Here is a 27,944-nt window from a genome sequence, read left to right as displayed (position 1 = left end):
TCACAGGAGTGTGTTGTACTACCGTCTATCACTAGGAAGGGAGTGCAAATATACTCCACCCCCAGGGGCGGATCCAGGGCCGGGCGAGCCGGGCAACCGCCCAGGGCCCCGCGCTTAGCGGGGCTCCGCGGCCCGGCCCTAATAAAATGGTCCCATCAGCCTCGGCATAGTCGGGCAAGTGCCGGGGCCCACAGAACCTCTGGGGGCCTCCCGGCACTTGCCTGTCACGATTTCAGCTCATCGGCGTCCGTCCGCCGATGAGCTGAATACATAACGATTACAGCAGGAGCTGTGAGCTCAGCTCCTGCTTTAAAGCTCCGGCCCGGCTTGCGTGTGTAGGCGCGATGATGTCATCACATCACGCTTACACACGCAAGCCGGGCCGCAGCTAAGCAGGAGCTGAGGTCACAGCTCCTGCATCGCGTATGTGACTGGAGTGAGAGAGAGGAGCGTCGGGGGAACGATGTAAGGTGAGTGATAGAAGGTGAGTGTAAGTGTTTGTTTTGTATTAAATATTAAGGTGGAACATAATGAAGGGGGCCCATGAAACTGGGGGGCAAATGAAGTGGAGGGGGGGAACGGCATGACACTGGGGAAGATGAAGGGGGTGGGGAGAGAACGGCATGAAACTGGCGACAGAGATGGAGGGGGCCCAAAGAAACTGGGGGGCAAATGAAGGGGAGGGGGGAACAGCATGACACTGGGGCAGATGGAGGGGGGGAGAACAGCATGACACTGGGGCAGATAGAGGGGGGGAGAACAGCATGACACTGGGCAGATGAAGGGGGGAGAACGGCATGACACTGGGGCAGATGGAGGGGGGGAGAACAGCATGACACTGGGGCAGATGGAGGGGGGGGAGAACAGCATGACACTGGGGCAGATGGAGGGGGGAGAATGGCATGACACTGGGGCAGATGGAGGGGGGGAGAACGGCATGACACTGGGGCAGATGGAGGGGGGGGGAGAACAGCATGACACTGGGGCAGATGGAGGGGGGGAGAACGGCATGACACTGAGGCAGATGAAGGGAGGAGAATAGCATGACACTGGGGTGGATGGAGGGGGGAGAACAGCATGACACTGGGGCAGATGAAGGGGGAGAGAACGACATGACACTGGGGCAGATGGAGGGGGGGAGAACAGCATGACACTGGGGCAGATAGAGGGGGGGAGAACAGCATGACACTGGGGCAGATGAAGGGGGGAGAACGGCATGACACTGGGGCAGATGGAGGGGGGGAGAACAGCATGACACTAGGGCAGATGGAGGGGGGGATAACAGCATGACACTGGGGCAGATGGAGGGGAGGAGAACGGCATGACACTGAGGCAGATGAAGGGGGAGAGAACGGCATGACACTGGGGCAAATGAAGGGGGGGAGAACGGCATGACACTGAGGCAGATGAAAGGGGGAGAATGGCATGACACTGGGGCAGATGAAGGGGGGATGGCATGACACTGGGGCAGATGAAGGGGGGGAGAACAGCATGACACTGGGGCAGATGGAGGGGGGGGAGAACAGCATGACACTGGGGCAGATGGAGGGGGGGAGAACGGCATGACACTGAGGCAGATGAAGGGGGAGAGAACGGCATGACACTGGGGCAAATGAAGGGGGGGAGAACGGCATGACACTGAGGCAGATGAAGGGGGGAGAATGGCATGACACTGGCATGACATAAAAGTGGGCGAGGCCTAATTTGCTGCGGCGCGCTGTGCGTAGGGCCCCGCCAAAGTCAATTGCCCAGGGCCCCGCAAACCCTGGATCTGCCACTGTCCACCCCAATACTAATGGCTCTCAAGCATGCACCATTAGGATGGTGCATCCTGCATGTACCACTCGTTCTGTCAAAGAGGCAGGAGCACCAGGGCACTGAGGTAAGTGAATGCAGGGTCCGCCTACTTGAGCAAACTATGTATGAGCAGTTCCAGGGTGGTAAAAACAAGGAGCCAAATTCCAAACACAGCCTTCCCTTCCTACCTAGGTCAGTGCAAAGCAGGGTGTCAGCTGTCAGAGGCAGTCCTAAACACAGACCAAACAGCTGTCAAGGGGCATAGCAGTAGGAGCAATCAGGTAAACAAGGGCAGATGCTATAAGTGCATTGGCAGGTCAAGTGCTATAATAAAACCAAGAATGAGTGACAGATCGGAGCTTAGGCTTGTATATGGGGAACACACATTCATGAACTGAGTGTCTCTTAAAGGGGCTCTATCACTGGGAAAAGTCATTTTTAACTAATCACATCCTTGCATAGCCTTTAGAAAGTCTATTCCACACCTACCTTTAGTATGTAGATTGCTTCAGTGGTTTTTGAATAAGTCCATTTTTATTCATATGCTAATTAGACGCGGTGCACGATGCATCATGCACCCTCTTTGCTATTGTTTCCTATTGGTGTATACAGCACAGGCTGATGATGATGATGACTCAGCTTCCTGTTTGCACATACACATAGGAAAGAATAGCAGAGACAAGTGCTGCTGGGAACTTCCTGTGCTGGCTAGAAGCTCATTAGCATATGAATAAAAACAGACTTATTCAGAAACCACTGAGGCAATTTACATACTAAAGGTAGGTGTGGAATAACATTTCTAAAGGCTATGCAAAGGTGTGATTAGTTAAAAATGACTTTTCCCAAATGATAAAGCCCCTTTAAAGAAACAGTTGCGGTTCGCTATATAGAAAGATTCCAACGCAACAAACATTTGTGATTGATTAATATATATATATATATATATATATATATATATATATATATATATATATAAAGGATCCAAACTAGCTAAGTATCCAAGCACGTATAGAAGATATGGAAGAGGATGTTTAAAATCAATATAGAACAGAAACTCCATAACCAGAACAAAGACAGGTTGTTCCCTGGGGAGTTCGCTAACACCAGGGTGGACTCCTACATTACGGGTCTAAGAGACTTGTAAGGTTTCAGTAGATCCTCTGATTTTCCCTTTCAAGGTGGTATCCACTTATACTTGGGTAGACTCAGGAAACATAGGAGTCCACGAATACCAGGATGGACTCCTTATAATAATACATTTTATTTATATAGTGCCAAGTTGCCAACATATTCTGCAGCGCTTTACAAATTGTAGGTTTCAAGTACAGACAATTGATACATTACAGAGGAATAGTCAATTCATACAATGAGACTGAGGGCCCTGCTCACAAGATATTACAATCTATGAGACCTCTTCAATATTTCCACAATGGCATAGGGACATACAGGGTGGTCCCCTCCCTGTCTCCCTAGCTATCTCGCTCACTGCTAGTCCTTCCCAACTAACTAACTCAACCCACTCCTCCACCCCCTCATACTTATCTGTCTTCCTCTCCAGACTTCCTTCAGCGGGGACGGCTCCTCCTCTTCTTTGATTCTGCCAACGCATGCGCAGGCCGGAGGAACATCACATGTCTGCGCAGTAGAGATGGAGTGCCGGCTACAGCGCAAGGCCGAGACTATTGCACGCGTGCTAGCAGAATCAAAGAACAGGAAGACTGAACTGGAAGTCAGATAAGTATCCTTTTGGGGGAAACAGAACGTTATTGATAATCAGAAAATGTGCTTGGGGCGGTCACATGACTACCCTGGGGATATAGGTAAATATACATTATTGATAAAGTATGTAATTTAGAAAGTAAACGGGAGGAGGGTGTTTAGATTAGTGTAGTAAATGCATTTTATCTTGGACAACCCCATTAAGACTAAGGCCTCACGTTGTGGAAACACAGCTTTTTTTGTTGCAGATTTTGCTGCATTTTTTTGAGCCGAAGTCCAGAATGGCTGCAAAAGTAATGGGAAATATATAGAAAGTTCTTATACTTCCACCTTCTACTCAATCCACTCCTAGCTTTGGCTAAAAAAAAAAACCACTCAAAATCTGCAACACAAAAAAAGCTGCGTTCCCGCAACGTTGGACCTCAGTTTTTTTTGTCATGAACATAACTGTATTAAATTTGTAGATATTTGAAAAGTTTTAAACGTTTTTACAAATATAAATAATTTAACATTTTGCAAAGTTTTAAAGATTTTCTCTAACCATCTTAATGGTGACAGTCTCTTATATTTTAACCATAATATCCTTATTGTGGCCAGGTTATCAGGCAGGGACACTACATGTATGAGAAGATAACCCGGCCACAATAAGGAAGACATGGCTGGTTTCTGACAAATGCCAAGCCATAGAAAGTTCCTGCATTCATGGCCGCATCCATTGACAGCTGATCAAGACAACAGATTTTCGCTACTAAGATAGTAAAAAAAAAAACAAAAAAAACACCTTTTTTTTCATTTTTTAATTATTTATATTTGTAAATCTGTTTCAATTTTTACTCATTTAAATATGGTTATGTTCATGGGAAAAGCACTTTAGCAACAAGGCCCATGCTGGAATCTGACCCTGTGCTGTGATGCTGTATATTCTATAGTTTGTAGGAAGGTAGGGGTACCAGATTAGGGGGCGTTCATATTTGCGCCCGGTCTCCGCCCTGTATCACTCTGTCAGGTTTCCGTAATCAGTCCCGTCCTCAGCCCCGAGAAACTGGACAGGGAACGGCTTCCCGGCGGTCATTGTCTAAAACCATCCCACCTTATATAGAGGACGGAGATTGCAGTGAAGAAAATCCGTGAATATTGGATAAGTACCGGTAATTGTTCCTAGCTTCTTGAACAGTTTTTATTAGTAAATAAAAGTGAATTCTTATATTCCACTCTTTCTTCTGAGAAAGTATTATGTATTATTTGAGTGGTTGACTGTATAGGGAGCCTGATATCATTAGAATACCCCCTGACACAGTGACCTGCTTTTTTCTAGGACATTTCACCACCTCCACCAGCTCCAGTTCTTTGCATCATTTAATAGGTGCCGCCCCAGTTTTGGTTTCTAATATGATAATTAGACTCTCTACTGTCAAGGGGGAGGGATTCTGAGTTTCATTCAGATATGGACGGTGTCAAAGCTTAGAATCCCATCACTTGCTTGGTCCTTCTTGAGACCATCCTCATGACTGTAGGGAGCCTAGGATCATGTTACAATGATAATCACATTACTTGGTGAAACTGGTACTTTTGGGTCAGTTGGGGTATGGCAAAGGTGGCATGGAGTTACACACTTCAAGGTTTTATTACATATGCATAGGATCCATTCCCATAAAACAGAAGAAAAAATAGGTATCTGGTATCCCAGTATTCCTGAATGCATGTTAGCATGTGACCAATGCTGTGTCTGTAATGGATACTTATGTGTGTCTGGCATCATGGATGAACATATTCTAAAGAAACTGTGTGATGAGAACTTGTGTAAGCCTTCTCTCCCCAGAGTAAAACAAGCAACTGGCCCAAGAGTCATTGCAGGGGAAGGAAACACCAGACCCTGCTGTGCTTGGTGGTGTATTGTTCTGTACTGGGGACTCCCAAAGCAATGTGGACACTGCTAAGCAATCTCCATACATGTATACATTATTCATTAATGGGAATCTGTCAGCACATTCAGCTGCCCTAAACGCAGGTAGTGTGAAATACCGACAACTTTTCAGAGCAAAATGTAGTGAATTGCTATGAGGGAGCCTATCAATATTTCATGCCCATGGCTAGGGCAGCATGAATCTGCTGATACATTCCCTTTAAGGGGGTTTCCCAGGACTTACATATTAATGACCTATTGTTAGATTAGGGCATCAGTATGTGATTGGTGGGTGTCTGACACTCAGTTACCCTACAGATCAGCTGGTTCAGGTAAGTGCTGTAGTCTCTGTACTAAATAAAACAGGGAAATGCAATGGGGCTGTTTTTGGTATTGCATCTCAGCCCCATTCACTTGAATGGAACTGAGCTTCTGAACATGACAGCGTAAGAAGAGGAAAGAAACCACAGTGATTGTGAACACCACAACCTCTTCAAACAGTTGATCTATGGCAATCTCTTTTAGGCCAGGTCCCCACGTGGCGTAAATTCTATGGGAAAAATTACGGCGTTTTACAGTCAGGGCAAAGTAGTTGGGATTCTAGCGACTCCCATGCCCATTTTGCAGTAAAAACCGTGGTGCGAACATGCTGTGATTTCCAAAACCAACGCAGTTTTGGAAATCACAGCATGTCAATTATACCCCCGGAAACATCGGTGGTTTCCCCATAGGTACAATTGAATCAGAAGGTCCGCAGAGGAAACCTCTGCGAACTTTGTCTAAAGCACTGCAGGAAGAACCGCGATGCTTTGCCGCCATAGTTTTTCCTGCAGTGCTTTTTTGCAGGAGGACGCCATGTGGAGCCTTAGCCTTATCGTGTCTGTAAAGTTCATAAGTGAATGTTTACAACTTGAGCTTTATCTTACTTTAGGCTGAGGCCCCACATTGCAGAAACGCAGCTTTTTTTGTTGCAGATTTTGTTGTGGTTTTTTGAGCCATAGTCAGGAGTGAATTCAGCAGAAGATAGAAGTATTAGAGCTTCCTATATATTTCTCATTCCTCTTGTAGCCATTCTTGGCTTTGGCTCCTAAAACTGCAACAAAATCTGCAATAAAAAAAGCTGAGTTTCTGCAACGTGGGGCCTTAGCCTAAAAGTGCTCATCCATATACTTACCATCATAGTCTGAAATTTTCGTATGACTAGGTTCACACTAGTCTTAGGTTTCCTGGCATTTGGGTCCATATTAGGGCCCGAAAGACCGAAACGCTGTCTGCTTTAAAAAGAATTGCGCTACAATGGAGTCTGCCAGGTTTCCACCCGGTTTCTGACAATTTTATAGTACAATTTAACCAATATCCTGGACAGAGATTGCAGATGACATCACATACATTTACATCAGCCATTATAGTCATTCAGTTTAGCCATACATTTTCACTGACACCAGGTGAAGGACAAAATCTTTCTGGGAACTTTCTTTCAAGAAAAGATTGTTTGTTGGCACAAGATCTTAAGAATGAAATATCTTTTGTCAGATGACGTCAAACCTGCCCAACTTCTCTCCAGATGAGAATATGTCAGGTGATCATTCATTGTTACATTTAACCTGACAAATGTTCATTATAGTTGATCTATTTTTATGAACATCTGCCTAAAGTGTATGGGAACCTGTAGGTAAAAAATAACCATGGGGCTTGTGTGCCACCACACAGAAACTTTATCATTCCAGCATTGTCCACCTAAGCAGAAGCCACTCCAAGAACCAACAGGAGAACTTTCAACTTTGCAGATGCATTGGCTGCCCAGGTTCTGGGATTTCTGGGTGCTCCCTACTACTGAAATATTGGTATGTCTATGCTATATCTACATTTGTCCACATTCTCCACAATAAGTTCCAGACAGTGAGCAAAGCAGGCAGAACAGCTATAGAGTACCCATATATTGCCCTCATACTATAATCTATTCATCTGCATACATACACAGTTATGATATAGTGAATATGAGCATAGCAACCACTGGGCTCCCCACGTTCGTTATTGCTGAATGGCACCGGAGTCATATAAGCTGCATCTTCATTGGTTGCTATGATGCCTAGCAGATTTGTACCATTGCACCATGGCACCCTATATTTAATAGGGGAGGTCTTCAGTGTAGGTACAATCTGTATTCTTTTGTTTAGTTTGCATATACAGTTATTCACATTACTGTGGTAATCCCATGAACGACTAAAATGGTGACCACCCTAAATTTCACCAGGCACAGATGCCCCTTGAAAGAGAATTGCAAGCAGACAGTCGTCTGCCAGGAAGACAGCTGGGAGCTGAGACAGCTGATATTGGGAGTTACTACAAATAGAGAGATGGCTAATATACACTTTTCCCTGGAGAATCGCATCCACCAACATTCCCTAAACATGTGAGTGTACCGGGGGGTCTCACCGCCCTCTTACAATAACAGAAAAGGGCATCATGTGATATTAAGGCAATTAACCCCTTAGCTTCTCTTACAGTGAATTACCTCATCAGCATGTCACTAGGCTGTGAGTCACTATGCACAAGAAGCCACCGATTGGCAAATATTGCCCCTTGTATGCTATCATACATAAACAGCAGCATCATGTGTATCACAATGTAACAATTTACTCTCCATTAGATGCCTACAATGTAACATTAATCATTAAAAAACAATCCTTCTTCTTCCATGGCTAGATTAGCTGTTTCTACACCCCAAATCCATTCCCCACCCATTACATCACACATTACAATTACCCTAGAGACTGGAACCCCCTCCCCTAACTGTGTTACTCCAGTATTCCACCTAATCCATAGCTACTCCAGCTTCATTCACATGATATATCCAACAGTGCTTGCACCCCAACAAAATGAATGAAGTCCTCCAGAAATCGGCATCCACAGAATAGGGTCACCCTAATTTATCAGTCTGAGCCAATCAAAAATCAGGAGCCCTCTCTCCTATCAGAGATCAGGACCACCCTCTCCAATCAAAGATCAGGCTCCCTGAATTCTCAAATGTCCTCACCCCAGAAATGGTAACAATAGACCCTGCATTCAAGCACCCCCAGATCCAGCAGGCATCATACATGCATCCATGTCAGAAGCATAAAATGCATTCAATGTATTCCTAGCAGAGCTCCATGCACATCCTCTCACCCTGCTACCACCCATTTCATTGTCTTCCCATCCTGCAGACTTACCCTGAGGCATTAGGGGCTCCACCAGTGATTTTGCATGGCAGCCTATGCAGCACATCACCATCAGGCCCAGCCAAGGATTCCTGAGCCCCCCAGAAGGCATCCCTAAATCCAGTGCTCGCCCCATGTCTCCCACTCATCACCCCTCCATTCTTCCTTCTCCTCTACATACACAGACAGCTTATAATTCCCTGCTTCTCCCTCCCTCCCCTCTGTCTTTCTGTCTCTCCTGTGCCACACCTCCCCTTTTTTCCACTTGAAAACCAGCTCCATCTGCTGGCCAGATGTGAAGTTACAGGGATGGATAAACTCATTGAGGTGAGAATAATGCTTTACTGGCAAAACCTCATAGATACAAGGGTTTACTCACCGCCAATGATGACTGTGCCCCCTCCCTTGCCACATTGGCTTCTGTCCTATTATCTGACAAACCTCAAACGCTTCCTGGACAAGCAACCTACATTTTATACCTGGATGATTTTTCTATATCCAAATTGTAAGATCAACGATGGAGAAATGTATAGAACCTTAGCAGATGCAATATATTGCTGCTTGGATGATCAAAAAAATCAATTCACTTATAGATTTCTGCATGAAAAAAAGAGGATTGACAACGTAATAAGATAATAATTTTAACTCCTTCTAATTCTATTACCGCATTGATTTTTCCCCAGCCTTTTAGTGGTCATAACTTTTCAATTAAGTCAACATAGTCGTAGGCCTTGTTTTTTGCTGGACAGGATCAGGGGTGCACCACTAATGAGGAGGCCAACTCAGGTGGCACTATCGGAGGGTTGGCAACTTTACTTTTTTTTTTTTTTCCGTAAACTAGCCCAAGACAGGTCGCGCTAAAAACAAAACTGAGAGGACCTGTCCTGGTCTGGCTTAGACTTCTGTGTCTCGGCGCAGGCGGCAATGCTAAGACGTCATCACACCTCCTGCGCTGAGACACAGATGGGTGAAGAAGAAGAGGCAGCAGCAGCCGTGGCAGCTCCATCAAGGGTTCGCAGGTAGGTGAGGATAACTTTTTTGTTTTCTTTAATAGGCCTCTACCTGCTGGAGTATCCCCAGCAGAATATGGCCTATCTGGTCCTGCCCATGGAGTATAATAATTGGGGACTCGGGGGAGGTGAGGGAATATAAAAAACACTGTTACTCACCTCTCCTGGATCGATGTTACTCCTAGCAGGCTTTGGGTCTTGGTAATGGCCCCACTGACTTTAAGTGGGTTGGAGTAGGGGAAGTTAAGGCAAGCCCCGAGTAACAGTTGCTTGATGTAGGTGATGTGGGCCACATGACCCTGGCTTCTACATTCATTAGTGGTATAGTCAGCAGATTACCAAATCACTGCCACGAAGACTAAGTGATTTCCTGAGATGATGAAGGATGGAATGAGAAAGGGTAGTGGTGATGGAGCTTGTGTGACTTAATCTGGGATAACAGGTACTGTGTGGCCAAGCTTGGCCTAGTTGGATTTGAAGACATCCAAGGCTCCTTTACAGTTTCTGTACATGGTGGACTTAAGAAAGTATTTCATCTACATAAGAAGGTGCTGCCAATGCCATCTGGGGATGGAACATGTCAATGTGGTGTTTCGCATTCATACTGGTGCACCTGGAATATTCAAAGACAGATGTAAAGAGCTGCCTGGACAATCAGGATACAAAGTCCATGGAGACTGATAACCGAAGGGCCTACGCAGGGGAACCCTCTGCTGCATGTCAGAGGAAAAAGCAGCAAAAGGGGTACCATGGCCCTGGAGGTTGGAGAAGAAACTTCCCACCCAGTCTTCTAAACTGGGTTGAGTAGTGTATAAAATGCAATTTTTTTGCAAAGAAGTTTAACCCTCAAGTACTATCATGGTTTCTATCCTAATGATATGTCTATGGTAGTGGTGTATGACAGACACTTAAAGGGGTAGAAAGTAGATAGTACTTAAAGGGGCTCTATCATTGGGAAAAGTCAGATAGTCAGATAGTAGATAGTACTTAAAGGGGCTCAGATAGTAGATAGTATTTAAAGGGGCTCTATCATTGGGAAAAGTCATTTTTAACTAATCACATCCTTGCATAGCCTTTAGAAAGTCTATTCCACACCTACCTTTTGTATGTAAATTGCCTCAATGGTTTCTGAATAAGTCTGTTTTATTCATATGCTGATGAGCTTCCAGCCAGCACAGGAAGTTCCCAGCAGCACTCATCTCTGCTATTATCTCCTGTGTGTGCAAACAGGAAGCAGGAAGTCATCAGCAGCAGCCTGTGCATATACTCCCATAGGAAACAATAGCAAAGAGGGTGCACGATGCATTGCCTTTTTAAAGGCTATGCAAGGATGTGATTAGTTAAAAATGACTTTTCCCAGTGATAGAGCCCCTTTAAGGGTTAAGAAGTTTCAAAACTTTACTTTTTAAAGGCCTGAGAACCTTTATGACACCAAATGCCTCTTAATTCATCATAAACATTCATAAGCAATGGACCGACTGCTCCTCCACCATCACTTAACCTTCTAGTGAGAGGTCCGGCAGCACATAACTGGATGTGTCTTTCCAAAGAATAGGTGAAGATATATAATAGCAGTAATGGGCAGACTAGATGGATGATTTCTAGGTTTCCATTGAAATATAGATGGAGATATTAAACGCAGACACAATTGATGAAACTGATCAGAACTGTGATACTAAACCAGTCAGAGTTCTGTCTTCTATGACAAATGGTCTCTCCTGTCCATTAGCTCAGAAAATTAGATGTCACCTCTTATGTTGTAATGATTTACACAACACCAGGATCGTACTGTATATATTACTGTTACTGGAGATTATATTAGATTGCATACATTTCAGCCTGTCATACAGTAGGTATCAAAAATCAAGAAGTTACTTGACTTGTATGGGTCACTATAACCTTGTAGAGAAAGGACAAAATTGTTATAGGAAATTACTGAAAATGGCAAATACCCTGTTAACAATCCTGTGATCTCTAATCTGTGGCCCTGATATTCACGAAACAACATCGCACCTCCCAGCATGCTGACAGCTGCAGGATAGGCAAATCCATGAACTACAGGACAGAGCATGCCCTACCATTTAGGGTCTCCAGTGGGATCTATCGTTCTAGAACATTGTGGACGCTTGCAATGCAATGTTTGCTGAAATTTGCAGCTGACAAACTATTGTATATTCTGACAGTGTTGTGCAACAGCTGCAATAAAAGTCAGTGAAGATCACAGCCCAAGCCTTCAACTGCCTTCTTAAAGGGGGGCGGGGGGATATAAAATTGGTCAACTAAGCTACAATTTGATGTCTGCCTAGTGCATAAATACCTCGTTCTATTTGCCTGTAAATGAGCACACATTTTATGGTAAACAATAATAGTCCATATTTCCAGGGGCATGGCTAGGGGTTAAGTACAGGGGGGAGCAAACACATCCAAGTTGGCCCCCCAACTCAGGTATACCAATATACAGTCCTATGAAAAAGTTTGGGCACCCCTATTAATCTTAATCATTTTTAGTTGTAAATATTTTGGTATTTGCAACAGCCATTTCAGTTTGATATATCTAATAACTGATGGACACAGTAATATTTCAGGATTGAAATGAGGTTTATTGTACTAACAGAAAATGTGCAATATGCATTAAACCAAAATTTGACCAGTGCAAAAGTATGGGCACCTCAACAGAAAAGTGACATTAATATTTAGTAGATCCTCCTTTTGCAAAGATAACAGCCTCTAGTCGCTTCCTGTAGCTTTTAATCAGTTCCTGGATCCTGGATAAAGGTATTTTGGACAAACAATTCAAGTTCAGTTAAGTTAGATGGTCGCCGAGCATGGACAGCCCGCTTCAAATCATCCCACAGATGTTCAATGATATTCAGGTCTGGGGACTGGGATGGCCATTCCAGAACATTGTAATTGTTCCTCTGCATGAATGCCTGAGGATTTGGAGCGGTGTTTTGGATCATTGTCTTGCTGAAATATCCATCCCCGGCGTAACTTCAACTTCGTCACTGATTCTTGAACATTATTCTCAAGAATCTGCTGATACTGAGTGGAATCCATGCGACTCTCAACTTTAACATGATTCCCGATGCCGGCATTGGCCACACAGCCCCAAAGCATGATGGAACCTCCACCAAAATTTACAGTGGGTAGCATGTGTTTTTCTTGGAATGCTGTTTCTTTTTGGACGCCATGCATAACGCCTTTTTTTTATAACCAAACAACTCAATTTTTGTTTCCAAAATGAAGCTGCCTTGTCCAAATGTGCTTTTTCATACCTCAGGCAACTCTATTTGTGGCGTACGTGCAGAAACGGCTTCTTTCTCATCACTCTCCCATACAGCTTCTATTTGTGCAAAGTGCGCTGTATAGTTGACCGATGCACAGTGACACCATCTGCAGCAAGATGATGCTGCAGCTCTTTGGAGGTGGTCTGTGGATTGTCCTTGACTGTTCTCACCATTCTTCTTCTCTGCCTTTCTGATATTTTTCTTTGCCTGCCACTTCTGGGCTTAACAAGAACTGTCCCTGTGGTCTTCCATTTCCTTACTATGTTCCTCACAGTGGAAACTGACAGGTTAAATCTCTGAGACAACGTTTTGTATCCTTCCCCTGAACAACTATGTTGAACAATCTTTGTTTTCAGATCATTTGAGAGCGGGCTGTCCATGTTCGGAGACCATCAAACTTAACTGAACTTGAATTGTTTTGTAGAAAGAAATGGTCCAAAATACCTTCATCCAGGATCCAGGAACTGATTAAAAGCTACAGGAAGCGACTAGAGGCTGTTATCTTTGCAAAAGGAGGATGTACTGAATATTAATGTCACTTTTCTGTTGAGGTGCCCATATTTTTGCACCGGTCAAATTTTGGTTTAATGCATATTGCGCATTTTCTGTTAGTACAATAAACCTCATTTCAATCCTGAAATATTACTGTGTCCATCAGTTATTAGATATATCAAACTGAAATGGCTGTTGCAAACACCAAAATATTTAGAACTAAAAATGATTAAGATTAATAGGGGTGCCCAAACTTTTTCATAGGACTGTATACCACCAGATACCGGCTCTACACAGACTATCTAGGTGAATACAGTACTGTAAATATTTAGTGACTTCCATGTGACGACTCTGGCCGTAATCATTCATATTTCTTGATTTTTCCATCCAGACCCCATGAACACTTCTTCTAGTAACTTCTTTGACTACTCACTTTTCCAGGCACCTGACCCACATTTTCTTCACCTATATAAAGTCCCTATCCTGCTTCTACTCCAATTATATTGGAAATGAGCAATATCCCCTATGTGCACCTTTAAATTATTATTAATACCCCTGTGTGTCCCATTAAAATAGTGAATTCCTATATGTCCTTTTAAATAGAACCCCTTTTTTGGCCCCCCTCATTAAAAGGGTTGTCCATCTCATTTTTATACTGAGGATAGGTCATCGGTAAAAGATCAGCAGAGATCCAACAGAGGCCTAAGTTGAAATTCCTGGGCCCAATCTTTGGGTCAACTCGTGGTCCAGGGTCTGGTAGCAACTGGTACTGCTGCAACTCCTGGAATCCAATGCCTGGACAAACGCTGTAACCCCTGTTTTTCTGTGTTAAACAAAACCTTGAGGTCTTGAACAACAGAGGCCGCCGCCATAATATCAGAGTGTGGGGTCTGACTGTGGCCACGGGGGAAGAGAATGTGAAACTTACTCTGGAGGCTATCTTCAATATGATATTGGGAAAACCTCCTGACAATCGCATCAAGCTGGATAGGGTCCTCCACCTGAAAAGACCAACTTGTATCCCGATCTCTCCTGAATCACTCTAAAAAAATGAAATACCCTGAGGTCTCTACTATCTGTCTTGTGGGAGCACCTGCTATCATACTGCTCCGCTCCAACTGTCCTCTTCTTTAGTCCTGTGGGCTCTTGATGCCATGAAAACCAGTTGTTGCTGCACTTTCCAGCTTTAGTGTCATCTTTTTTGCCATTATTAATATTGCTAGTTATGTTATCTTTTATATTTGCACTTTTACCATTAGCTATTTCTGGGGGAGACCAATGCCTCTTGGCTGGAGTCACCTGGTTCTGACTCCCCTTTGCTGGGCTTCCTTGGCCTCATCAGACTCGCCGAACCTGGCAAAGAAATACCTGTCCTCCTACCTCCTTTGTGGGGCTTCCATGGGTTCCATTCAGCGCTGCACCTCCCATGAGGCGACCTGAAGCGACCGCTTCAGGCGGCGCTATGCCAGGGCCTCGGGAGGGCGGCATTTTTGCTGACCTAAGCCAGTCCAGGACAAGCTGTCCTGGACTGGCTTAGAGTCACCGTGTCTGCAGCCCGACACGGGAAGCGAGCGGTGTATTGGGGTGGCCCTGCTGGACGCAGCGCTGCTCCAGCGGCCGCCCCTCACACTCAGGCAGAGCGCAGGTCCTCTCCCTGCCTGCGAACGCCGCTCGCTCCGCTCGGCCATGCCCCCTTTCCGCTCGACCCCGCCCCTTTATTGTGACCCCGCCCCCTCAGTGGCTTCAGGCGGCAGAAAGCCCAGGTTCACCCCTGGTTCCATTCCTTGTTCTAATAATGCCTCTGTTCTGATAGACCTGGCGAAAATAGCAAAGACTGGACCCCATAGCAAACTTTTGATTTGGGTGGCCTCTTCTCTTTTTAAGACCCCAGAGTATAATGATTGGACATCTTTAATGACGTTGTCATCTGTAGGATAGGGGATAAATACTAGATTGATGATGATGATGGGGGGGGCTGCTGGGGAAGAGGAGGGGGGCTTTTGGATGTCTGTCTGCCCCTTCCTTGGGCTGGAGAATTTTTTTTTTTCCACGGTTAAAGAGGACCTTTCATGAGTTGGGGCACATGCGGTTATATATACCGCTGGAAAGCCAACAGTGCGCTAAATTCAGTGCACTGTCGGCTTTCACGATTTGTGCCTCCGGAGAAGAGCTATCGGTGCCGGTACCGCAGCTCTTCACAGTCAGAAGGGCGTTCCTGACAGTGAGTCAGAAACGCCCTTCCTCATAACAGTGCCTATAGCGCTGTACTGGGAGACCGGGGAGGAATGCCCCCTCACATCCTGATAGTGCTCGTCCATAGATGAGTACTGGTAGAGGCCTTCCTCCCCGGTCTCACAGTACAGGGCTATAGACACTGCTGTGAGGAAGGGTGTTCCTGACTGACTGTCAGGAATGCCCTTTTGATGGTGAAGAGCTACGGTACCGGCACTGATAGCTCTTCACCTAGGAGACAGATCGTGAATTCAGCACACTCTTGGCTTTCCAGCGGTATATAAAACCGCCCGTGCCCCAACTCATGAAATGTCCTCTTTAATAATAGTTTATGGGTGTGCAACTGTGGGGCATAATATAGCTTGAAGAGTCCACTTTAGCCCCTGTAACCTCTATTATGCCCCACAGTCTATTGTACCACTGTGAGGCATAATATAGGCTGCTGGGGCTGCTTTGGGACATTATATATGGGGGTTGGGTGCATGGAGACGTGAGGAGTCAAAGATGTCTGTGTTGCAAACTTTACAGAATCAAGTCATAGGTGAAAGAAGTGGTCATGGCAGTCCAAAGGGAAGAGACGAGAAATATGGGAAGATGTCTCCTGTGAGTATTACTGCACAAAATATTACTGCATTGTATTTATTGTAATGTTACCGCTAGCACGCCCAACCCCCCCCCCCCCCCCCCCCCCCCCCATTCCCTGTTACCTGAGGCCTCAGGCAGCAGAGAGGCTGGGTTCACCACTGCCCAAAAATATAATAATCGATGGGCATAGAAGGCATGTACAGAAAATAAAAAGAAACATTACATTCTTCCTAGACCTCTTCCTCTGACATCCACCGTCTGTGATCCCTGAGTCTCCACTGAGGCCTGCTATTTGATCCTCCAACTACTTTGACATCACCCATTCTACTTGAGAAGTAAGAGCAGTACTCCCAGGGCTAAAGCCCCAACCTCCGTGCACCAACTGCCTCAGTTTCATAAGATGTCAAAGTTCTTTTAGTCCAAATTGACAAAAGTGACATGCATGACAAATATATGTTGTTTATTACTCTAATATGCTCTGTAACAGCTCTTATGAGAGGTGCTAGACTTTAATATATATAGAGAGCTCTCTCTCTCTCTCTCTCTCTCTATATATATATATATATATATATATATATATATATATATATATATATATATATACAGTCCTATGAAAAAGTTTGGGCACCCCTATTAATCTTAATCATTTTTTGTTCTAAATATCTTGGTGTTTGCAACAGCCATTTCAGTTTGATATATCTAATAACTGATGGACACAGTAATATTTCAGGATTGAAATGAGGTTTATTGTACTAACAGAAAATGTGCAATATGCATTAAACCAAAATTTGACCGGTGCAAAAGTATGGGCACCCTTATCATTTTATTGATTTGAATTCCCCTAACTACTTTTTACTGACTTACTGAAGCACAAAATTGGTTTTGTAACCTCAGTGAGCTTTGAACTTCATAGCCAGATGTATCCAATCATAAGAAAAGGTATTTAAGGTGGCCAATTGCAAGTTGATCTCCTATTTGAATCTCCTCTGAAGAGTGGCATCATGGGCTACTCAAAACAACTCTCAAATGATCTGAAAACAAAGATTGTTCAACATAGTTGTTCAGGGGAAGGATACAAAAAGTTGTCTCAGAGATTTAACCTGTCAGTTTCCACTGTGAGGAACATAGTAAGGAAATGGAAGACCACAGGGACAGTTCTTGTTAAGCCCAGAAGTGGCAGGCCAAGAAAAATATCAGAAAGGCAGAGAAGAAGAATGGTGAGAACAGTCAAGGACAATCCACAGATGACCTCCAAAGAGCTGTAGCATCATCTTGCTGCAGATGGTGTCACTGTGCATCGGTCAACAATACAGCGCACTTTGCACAAGGAGAAGCTGTATGGGAGAGTGATGAGAAAGAAGCCGTTTCTGCAAGCACGCCACAAACAGAGTCGCCTGAGGTATGCAAAAGCACATTTGGACAAGCCAGCTTCATTTTGGATGAAGGTCCTGTGGACTGATGAAACAAAGATTGAGTTGTTTGGTCATACAAAAAGGCGTTATGCATGGCGTCCAAAAAAACAGCATTACAAGAAAAACACTTGCTACCCACTGTAAAATTTGGTGGAGGTTCCATCATGCTTTGGGGCTGTGTGGCCAATGCTGGCACCGGGAATCTTGTTAAAGTTGAGGGTCGCATGGATTCCACTCAGCATCCGCAGATTCTTGAGAATAATGTTCAAGAATCAGTGACGAAGTTGAAGTTACGCCGGGGATGGATATTTCAGCAAGACAATGATCCAAAACACCGCTCCAAATCGACTCAGGCATTCATGCAGAGGAACAATTACAATGTTCTGGAATGGCCATCCCAGTCCTCAGACCTGAATATCATTGAACATCTGTGGGATGATTGGAAGCAGGCTGTCCATGCTCGGCCACCATCACACTGAACTGAACTTGAATTGTTTTGTAAAGAGGAATGGTCCAAAATACCTTCATCCAGGATCCAGGAACTGATTAAAAGCTACATGAAGCGACTAGAGGCTGTTATCTTTGTAAAAGGAGGATCTACTAAATATTAATGTCACTTTTCTGTTGAGGTGCCCATACTTTTGCACCGGTCAAATTTTGGTTTAATGCATATTGCACATTTTCTGTTAGTACAATAAACCTCATTTCAATCCTGAAATATTACTGTGTCCATCAGTTATTAGATATATCAAACTGAAATGGCTGTTATAAACACCAAAATATTTAGAACTAAAAATGATTAAGATTAATAGGGGTGCCCAAACTTTTTCATAGGACTGTATATATCTTTTATTAGACTGTCTAAAGGTATGATAGTTCTCAATATAATGTCCCCTACATGATTCATGATATTGAGATTCCTGTTGGCAGACTCCCTTTAAGGGGCAACTGCAGCAAATGCCTTCATTCCATATGTACTTCCATGCAGATACACACAATGAAAATATTTGACATCCATTAACTTTGGCTTGTATGATATGACAATAATGAAGTGCAATAGCTTTGACTGTTAAGCTGGATTTCTACACTCATTTTTTAAAAAGCGGTTTTTGAAGCCAAAACCAAAAGAGAAGTACCATCTGTCCTTTATATGTTCTCTCCCTTTATGATCCACACCTGGTTCTGGCTTCATAAACTGCAGAAAAAAACCTGAATATGAAAAAGCAGCCCTAGATCATTCCATAAATATGCCACAGTCATTAGTATACAGTATATTGCACATTATCCCTGCTTGTCATTTCCCATGAACATAACCATATTTATATTTGTAGATAATTAAAAGTTAAACATTTTTACAGCTATAACTAATAAAAATATTTGCTGAGTTTAAAAAGTAACTGTTGTTTCAAATTATTTTTTTGGAAATGAATAGTTTGGATGAATATAAGAAGCTTCAGAGGAAATTACTTCCATCTGCTGTTATCAGCTTCTCTTCAGTAAGGCAAACTACTTATTTCACTGAGAAGTCTTAGGCTCCGTTCTCACGGAGTAATGCGCTGCTCATTTAGACACGTAAACACGTATCAGAGTGAGGAGCTTCAAAACAGATCCCATTGACTTCAATGGGTGCCGGCTACACATTAAAATCAATGGGGTACAAAGCCTCCCATTGATTTCAATGTGTAGTGCGCGTAAGCCGGCACTCATTGAAGTCAATGTGATCTGTTTTGAAGCGCCTCACTCTGATACGTGTTTACGTGTCAAAATGAGCAGCGCATTACTCCGTGAGAACGGAGCCTAAGACTTCTCAGTGAAATAAGTAGTTACTTTTTAAACACTTTTTCATCAGGTCTTCACAGGAGTGAGCATTATAGATGTGCACAGGGCCAGTTTTATACAAAGTGTGGCCCTGGGCAAAATTAAAAAGTGGAGCTCCAAATGCTAACATTTTGCACCTACAACACCGTCACATTCTGCTAATTCAGTGTGCTGTACTGCTGATCTTTGGCTCTTGCCAGGGGCATTCCTGGAATTTTTAAAGATCATTGGCATAAGCAATAAGGCAAATGTCCTTCCCAACATAAAAATTATGTATACACATATAGAATTATTAAATATCAGGGCCCAATGTGATCATGTCAGTTCCTTACTACAAGACAGATTTCCCCCATGCCCCAAAAATATAATCCACATGTAGCTCCTTTTATTGTAGAATGTGCCCCACATGATGCCACCCACTCCACTAGTGTCAGAGTTACCTCCATGCCTCTATATACACTCACCGGCCACTTTATTAGGTACACCATGCTAGTAACGGGTTGGACCCCCTTTTGCCTTCAGAACTGCCTCAATTCTTCGTGGCATAGATTCAACAAGGTGCTGGAAGCATTCCTCAGAGATTTTGGTCCATATTGACATGATGGCATCACACAGTTGCCGCAGATTTGTCGGCTGCACATCCATGATGCGAATCTCCCGTTCCACCACATCCCAAAGATGCTCTATTGGATTGAGATCTGGTGACTGTGGAGGCCATTGGAGTACAGTGAACTCATTGTCATGTTCAAGAAACCAGTCTGAGATGATTCCAGCTTTATGACATGGCGCATTATCCTGCTGAAAGTAGCCATCAGATGTTGGGTACATTGTGGTCATAAAGGGATGGACATGGTCAGCAACAATACTCAGGTAGGCTTTGGCGTTGCAACGATGCTCAATTGGTACCAAGGGGCCCAAAGAGTGCCAAGAAAATATTCCCCACACCATGACACCACCACCACCAGCCTGAACCGTTGATACAAGGCAGGATGGATCCATGCTTTCATGTTGTTGACGCCAAATTCTGACCCTACCACCCGAATGTCGCAGCAGAAATCGAGACTCATCAGACCAGGCAACGTTTTTCCAATCTTCAATTGTCCAATTTCGATGAGCTTGTGCAAATTGTAGCCCCAGTTTCCTGTTCTTAGCTGAAAGGAGTGGCACCCGGTGTGGTCTTCTGCTGCTGTAGCCCATCTGCCTCAAAGTTCGACATACTGTGCATTCAGAGATGCTCTTCTGGCTACCTTGGTTGTAACGGGTGGCTATTTGAGTCACTGTTGCCTTTCTATCAGCTCGAACCAGTCTGGCCATTCTCCTCTGACCTCTGGCATCAACAACGCATTTCCGCCCACAGAACTGCCGCTCACTGGATGTTTTTTCTTTTTCGGACCATTCTCTGTAAATCTTAGAGATGGTTGTGCGTGAAAATCCCAGTAGATCAGCAGTTTCTGAAATACTCAGACCAGCCCTTCTGGCACCAACAACCATGCCACATTCAAAGGCACTCAAATCACCTTTCTTCCCCATACTGATGCAGGAGATTGTCTTGACCATGTCTACATGCCGAAATGCACTGAGTTGCCGCCATGTTGGACAGGTGTACCTAATAAAGTGGCCGGTGAGTGTATGGAACACAAATAGTCCCCTTTTATCACAAATGTTCTGCTCATAATGCCAACCAGCATATTAAAGTGGTTGTCCTGATATTTGTATGTATCATCTGACTGATGGGGGGCCCAATAGCTGTGCCCAGCATGGATCATCTATTCATGGCCACTTCTAACCCCCATACTACACATTTCAGGGAGCCAGAAGCAGATGTGTCTGTGCCCTGTATAGTGGAAAGGCGCTGATAGTACAGCTCAGCTCCCATTGAAATGAATTGTTAACAGAGCTGCAGTAAACCTGTAGGGTCACTATACATCGAACGGATCCCTCTACTTCTGTGCAGTTACATATTTAGGCCATAAATAAATATTCCTGCACTACTTCTTTAATCTACCCTGCACTACAATAGCACACAGAAGTAAGCAGGTTATTCCTGTAAGCTATTTACTATAAAGAGTACAGTGATGACATGGCCATAGGAGCTATATACTACAATGCGTGCAGTGATGGTATGGCCATAGGAGCTGCGCCTACCCCATCACTTGCAAGTTCCAGTGTCTCCCAAAGAAATACACTGTATTGGCACCAGTTTCCTGCCTGAGCAAAAGTACTAGACAAGCAGGAAACTGGTGCAGGAAGATTGCCAAGTCAAGCCAAGTCTCAGGGCACTTCAAATGGAGATGTCTGTTCCTCTGTACTCAAGATCCTCCTCAGAGAGTATTTTCCTCTGAAGCTCCAAGCCTACAAGCACTAAAGTTTACGGACCTGCTTATCCATCTCATCTGGGACCTCTACATGTACCTCTCGATTCAAGTAAGTCTTTGGGACAAATCTATATTTAAGAAACCCATAGCTAGTCTGGTAGAATTTGAGGGTCTCCCGCTGTCGACAACTCTATTTCCTCTCCTACATACGTGTACCCAGTTTGTTGAGGACTAACCCCCTGGATACAGGCCATCTTTACAAGTATATACAAGTTTAACTACCCAAGCAACTACTAATTAAACTATCCAAAGCATTCCTGCTCCAAGCTCCATCACCTGCTTAATTGGACACCACCTACAAAGATCGCTGTAGGGGCCACACGGTGGCTCAGTGGTTAGCACTGCAGCCTTGCAGCGCTGGAGTCCTGGTGTTCAAATCCCGCCAAGGGCAAAAAACCATCTGCAAGGAGTTTGTATGTTCTCCCTGTGTTTGCATGGATTTCCATCCCATATTTAAAAAAAAAAAAAAAAAAAAAGACATACTGATAGGGAAAAATGTACATTGTGAGCCCTATGTGGGGCTCACAATCTACATAAAAAAAAAAAAAAAAAAAAAAAGATCGCTGTATTGTATGTGAAGAATTACTCCATATGTAAATTTGTATTACCTTGTCCTGCTAGTAAAAGAGCAACGACTACCCCTGAGACCTGGTTGTCTGTTGTCATTTTCAGATACCACGTGGGGGTGGGTAGTCCGGGACATCAAAAAGGAGATTTTGTGCACATTTGGGACCCAGGGACCCCCTAAAATCCGGCCACATCTGATATATTACCCGAGATACCAGCCATGGCCCTCCTGAGTGTTACAAGCTCCCTTTTTTGTGGAGCCCAGAGAAAAACTGATACCCCCCAACCAAGCATCAGCCATCTGCCAAGCCAAAACCCCCAACATGCCCTGAACAAGGCTTAAATAAAAGGAGTCATTGAGAGAGACAAAGAGCGGTACATCGAGGAATGGAGAAGCGCAATAAATAACTCCAAGAAACTCACTATGTACCAGTCACTGCAAAGGGACTACACCATGGCCACCTACCTGGAGAGAATACGCCACCCCAAACACAGACAGACCCTGAGCCGGTACAGACTGAGCGCCCACAACCTGGAGATGGAGACGGGGCGACACAGGCAGACGTACAAGCCACGGGAGAACGGACTGTGCCAGCACTGTGACCAGGGGGCCCTAGAAGACGAGACCCACTTCCTGCTACACTGCACCAAATACTCAGCTGTGAGGGCCGTCTACTACCAAAGACTCTCTGCCCACATCCCAGACTTCATATCTGCAGACGAGAAGAGGAAACTCTACATCCTACTGGGAGAAGAAGAGGCCACTGTGGAGATCGCTGCCCAATACGTGTCCAGCTGTCACCAAACAAGAGGAGGATGAGACTCCACGGACTGTTATACCCCAAACCACCCGCCCCACTCCACCTCCCCATATAGCGGTCACCAACTAAGAGGAAATTGAGACTCCATGGACTGTTACACCTCAAATCAGCCACCACCCCCATACTCTCCCCCTTGACTCCAACTCGCAATATCCATTCGGATGTGCCAATAAAGCCTATTTGATTTGATTTGATTGCGTTTCATTAGGAGATGCTGATGACATCACATGACCCTCTATTAGCAGATATTTTTAGGCTAACATTATGTGCCGCACCACAATGGCATTTAACGTGACAGAACTTCTAGAAAGTTTATATTGTGCAGACTACTGAGTATATACACACTGGACACCACCTTGAAGTCTGGACGAATCTTTTGCGTGTACGTCTTCATACACCGAAGGGGTTTCTCCTATAATCACAGCTTATTACCTGCCCACAGAATAGGTGTTGTGATGTCCCATTTGAATGACAGTTGGTAGCAGAACGCTGAACATACTCAACCGCCAAAACATGCTAATGGGAGAGAAAAGAACACCTGACTGATGGTGTTCCTAGAGGTCACAAACTTATGACCTAACCTTAGGTTATAAACTTTGATCTTAGGAGAACGACCTTTCATATCCTTGGGCATATCTGGTGACTTGAGAGCCGGTGTCTTGCAGAGGGTTCATCAGATGACAAATAAGAACCCTCTAAATATGGCCTGATCTTTTGCTGTTATGTGTCTTTTCTTGGTTTCCACTGCCTCCATTCTGGCCAGGTTGAAATGCTTGGCAGGGCAGCAGATCCTCCAACGTCGCCAGTCAACTCCAACTGTCACCGTCACCTGTCAGTCACTGTTCATATACATACATCAGACTGGCCGCACGGCTGGCACTGGTCATGTGATCAGTAACTGACCATTACAGGTCAGCCATATCTGCCATTGGCTTATATTATACATTATACATCAACTGATAAAATGTCCTAATACATTGTAATGGATTTAATTTTGGTTTATATTAATGTAAATTTGGCACAAACATTCGCCATATTTATGTAAGGTGTGTTCTGTGACATGTATGACAACTGTAATACAAATCCATCACATGGTAGACCAAACAACAAGTAATGGTTACACCAAATACAGTGCGGTGAGATATGGCCAATATATTTTGTAGCATGAACCATGGGGTGAGATTTGGTGGGATTTGCTCCACACTTTGCTTTGTGAGGTATAATTCTTACACTATTGATGAATGTTGCCATGTTACGGCCGCAAAATAACGCGGCATTTACAATCCACGCTCCCATTGAAATCAATGGAAGAATATACGGCTCACAAAATCTCACACGGCGTATACGTGCCAGGTCACGCGACACGTTACTCCGTGTGAATGGACCCTAAGGATTAAGCCAAGCACTGCAAAAATAACACTGGAGAAAAAAAAAGCTGCGAAAACACAGGTTTTTTCCCACAGTGTTTTTCATTGAGCTTTTGCTGAATTTTTCCCTGCCCTTACTTCCTCTATTAAAATATGTGGTAAGGCTGAGACCCCGCAGCTAAAACTAACCTGCTGTGGATGAGATTAATGATTACATTTTGTTCACTTTGCTGGCACTTCCTGCAGCCGCCATAAACGCAGTGTGTCAAATTACGGAAAATCTGATTTTTTTTTGTTGCAGATTTTGCTGCATTTTTTTGTGCAGTGTGTGCATGGGATTAGCCAGAATCTCATCCACTTTGCAGGTACTGTAAAATACCGCGTTTTTTGCTGCAGTGTTTTTTCTGTATCCAAAACGCTGCGTTTTCGCAATGTGGGGCCCTGGCCTTAAAGAGAACCTTTCACCACTTGGGGCACATGCGGTTTTACATACTGTTAGAAAGCTGACAGTGCACTGAATTCAGTGCAATATCAGCTTTCACGTTTTGTGCCCCAGGTGAAGAGCTATCGGTGCCTGTACCGTAGCTCTTCACTGTCAGAAGGGAGTTTCTGACAGTCAGCTGGCCGGTTAGCAATGACCACTCTCACAGCACAGCGCTATAGACGGTACTTTAAGGAAGGGCGTTGCTGACTGACTGTCAGAAACGCCCTTCTGACAGTGACGAGCTACGGTGCTGGCACTGATAGCTCTTCACCGGGGCACAGAATGGGAAAGCGCACTGTTGGCTTTTTAGTGGTGTATTACACTGCATGTGCCCCAGGAGGTGAAAGGTCCTCTTTAAAGACCATAGGAACACTTTAGTAAACAGCAATGATAGGCAGTGCAGCACATCAACTTAACAATAGGATTATGTATATTTAAACATTTGGGGGCCCACTTTTAATTTTGCCCAGGGCCTTACTTTGTCTAAAACCAGCCCTGCATATATGTTTCAAAGGAAGAGGAGCCACATGGCGGTCCAAAGGGAAGTGATGGGAAATGTGGGAAGACGTCCTCTTGTAAGTATTACTACACAAAATATTACTGCATTGTATTCAACGTAATGTTACCACTAGCACCCCCTCTCCCCACTGCCTGAGGCGGACAATCAAAAGATGAACTTTTGTTGTGTGACTTTTGGGAGGGAGTCCATCGTCTGACATCCCAGATCTTTCAGACTTCTCTACCCTTTACCCCGGCTTTTTTCTTGCTCCATCTTTCTGCTTTTCCCCAACGGGCGTACCGTAAATCCGCGGTCAGACACTTGATCAACGCTGCCAGAGCCTGTATCCCAGCTCTCTGGAAATCCCCGAATCCCCCTTCTCTTCGCCATTGGCTCCGCAAGGTGGAGGACATCCAAGCTATGGAAGATCTTACAGCGTCTCTTCATGACGCCCATGGGTCTTATTTGACTGCCTGGACTCCGTGGATCCTATTCCAGGGGTCGCAGCAGTACAAGGATATCTTGGGGTAGGTTTTGGTGTGGGCCCGGGCTCCCCCCCCTTCCCTTTTCTATGCCCTCTGTCTACCTCCCTCCCCTTCCCCCCTTCTTTGCCTGCCACCCCCCCCCCCCCCCCCCCCTGTCCTTTCCCTGTTTCTTTATGCCTCCGACATGATCGGTTAATTTTCGAACGCTCCTGTTTCGACACTTATTGTTTTGTTGTGTCTTACTGGGCCTCCTTGTTGTTGCTGGCCCTAACTGTTCTGTTTTGCCTCTACTTGATTGCAGTTGCGATCTGTTGTTTTTCTTGTTTTGTTATGTATCATAAATAAAGAATTTATAAAAAAAAATAAAAAGATAATAACTATATTATAGTAAGAAAAATGTTGGGACAAATGTCACAGTACTTCAATAATCCACAATAATGATGGTGCAGGTCAGGAGGTGGTGAACACAGTAGAAGAACAGTGCATCAAGGAAATTATATATACAGATTAATACCAAACAAAATGGGGTAATGTATTAAATCCAACGTTGCCAATGCAGTTTTAAAGGATAATAATAACGTGGGACAGCAAAATTGCAGGCCACTAGTATAAATAACAGCATATGTCCAAACATGAGGAGCAAAAGAGGGAATACCCAAATAATGAAAATAAAGCATCGTGACATGACAATTTACCACGATATGCACCTTTGCATGTTTTCCCCCAATAGAGGTTTCATCTGAGGACTTAGAAGTCCTATTTTCAACATTCATTATCCCAGAGGGACTAGGACACAGTTTGGTTACATCAAATCCACCATTGCCCAATGGATCGAGTCAGCTGTTGGTGAGGTATATTGCACTAAGGATGTTTTGTGGGCAATCCATCACAGGGCTTCCTTCATTCTTGTATGAAAAGGCACTACATTGTCATGCCAAACCTCCTCCAAATTTTACTGGAAGCACACTTTCTCATCCTCCAATGCTGCTCTTGTTTGCAGAATAGTGCAGTTCACTGACCACTGCTTTTTAACCAACTTTTTAATGTGATCATCTGTGTCTACAAATGAAATGGATGCAAAGGCATAGCTATGATGTAGTAGTGATGGGGGTGTTTGTGGGGCCCACCTCAACACCAATATCCCCTTCAATTCTATTGGTACTCAAGCAAGGTGACCACTTCTTAGCAAAGGTGGGTTGGGATGCAGACATCTTGTCTATGGTTGGGATCCAATGTAAGAGACAAGCCTCAAGTAGCTTGAGGCTTACAAGTCAGAGCAAGAAGTAAGAAGATGTGACGGCATCAAGGGAGTGGAGGCAGGAGAGTATGGATGTATGTAGATAATCTGTTTTCCCTTAGTCCCAACAGCGGCACAATATGGGTATTTTCTGCCCCTGTGTGCTGGTAGGACAGGCAGAATTTTTAATTAGCCAAATTATTTACACATGGCTGGCCCCTATAAGAGGGCACAGAGACCCTCCCCCTGTGTGTTAGTACAAGAGTATAATATACAACTTTATACATATATATATATACATGTACATTTTTGTTAAAGTTTTTTTTTTTTTTTTTTTTACAATCCTTATTGCAAACATAGGGAGGGAAGCCTTGTGCTGCTGTTGGGACTAAGGGAAAACAAATTATCTACATAATCATCCATTCCCTGTCGTCCCACCAGCGGCACAATACGGGAAGATATCGAGTAATCCCCTAGGGCGGGTTTTGTCGCTCAACTGAGTTTAGTACCGCACGCCCGAAGGCAGAGGCTTCTGCAGAACTGCTACATAATCTGTAATGTTTAACGAAAGTGGAGTCTGAGGACCATGCAGCTGCAGCGCAGATCTGCTCTTGCTCTAGGGGCAAAGCCCGCTTCTCGACCCATGAGGTCACC

At 44.4% G+C, this 27,944-nt stretch overlaps 1 protein-coding gene across 3 annotated transcripts in view; it reads right to left on the bottom strand.

Annotated features, from left to right (window-relative positions):
• Window positions 1-8,835, bottom strand: part of FAM171A2 (family with sequence similarity 171 member A2) — a 35,544-nt gene extending 26,709 nt beyond the window's left edge. For all 3 annotated transcript variants that reach the window (XM_075278272.1, XM_075278274.1, XM_075278273.1), the window contains exon 1: window positions 8,632-8,835. In XM_075278272.1, coding sequence (XP_075134373.1) covers window positions 8,632-8,755 — 124 coding nt within the window. In that variant the 5' untranslated portion in view covers window positions 8,756-8,835. The remainder of the gene's footprint in view (window positions 1-8,631) is intronic.
• Between the last annotated feature and the right edge of the window lie 19,109 nt (window positions 8,836-27,944).

This window comes from Leptodactylus fuscus, chromosome 6, assembly GCF_031893055.1.
Source record: "Leptodactylus fuscus isolate aLepFus1 chromosome 6, aLepFus1.hap2, whole genome shotgun sequence".
Taxonomy (NCBI): Eukaryota; Metazoa; Chordata; class Amphibia; order Anura; family Leptodactylidae; genus Leptodactylus; species Leptodactylus fuscus.
The sequence above is the reverse complement of the archived record's forward strand: the minus strand, read 5'-3'. Positions and strand labels throughout refer to the sequence as shown.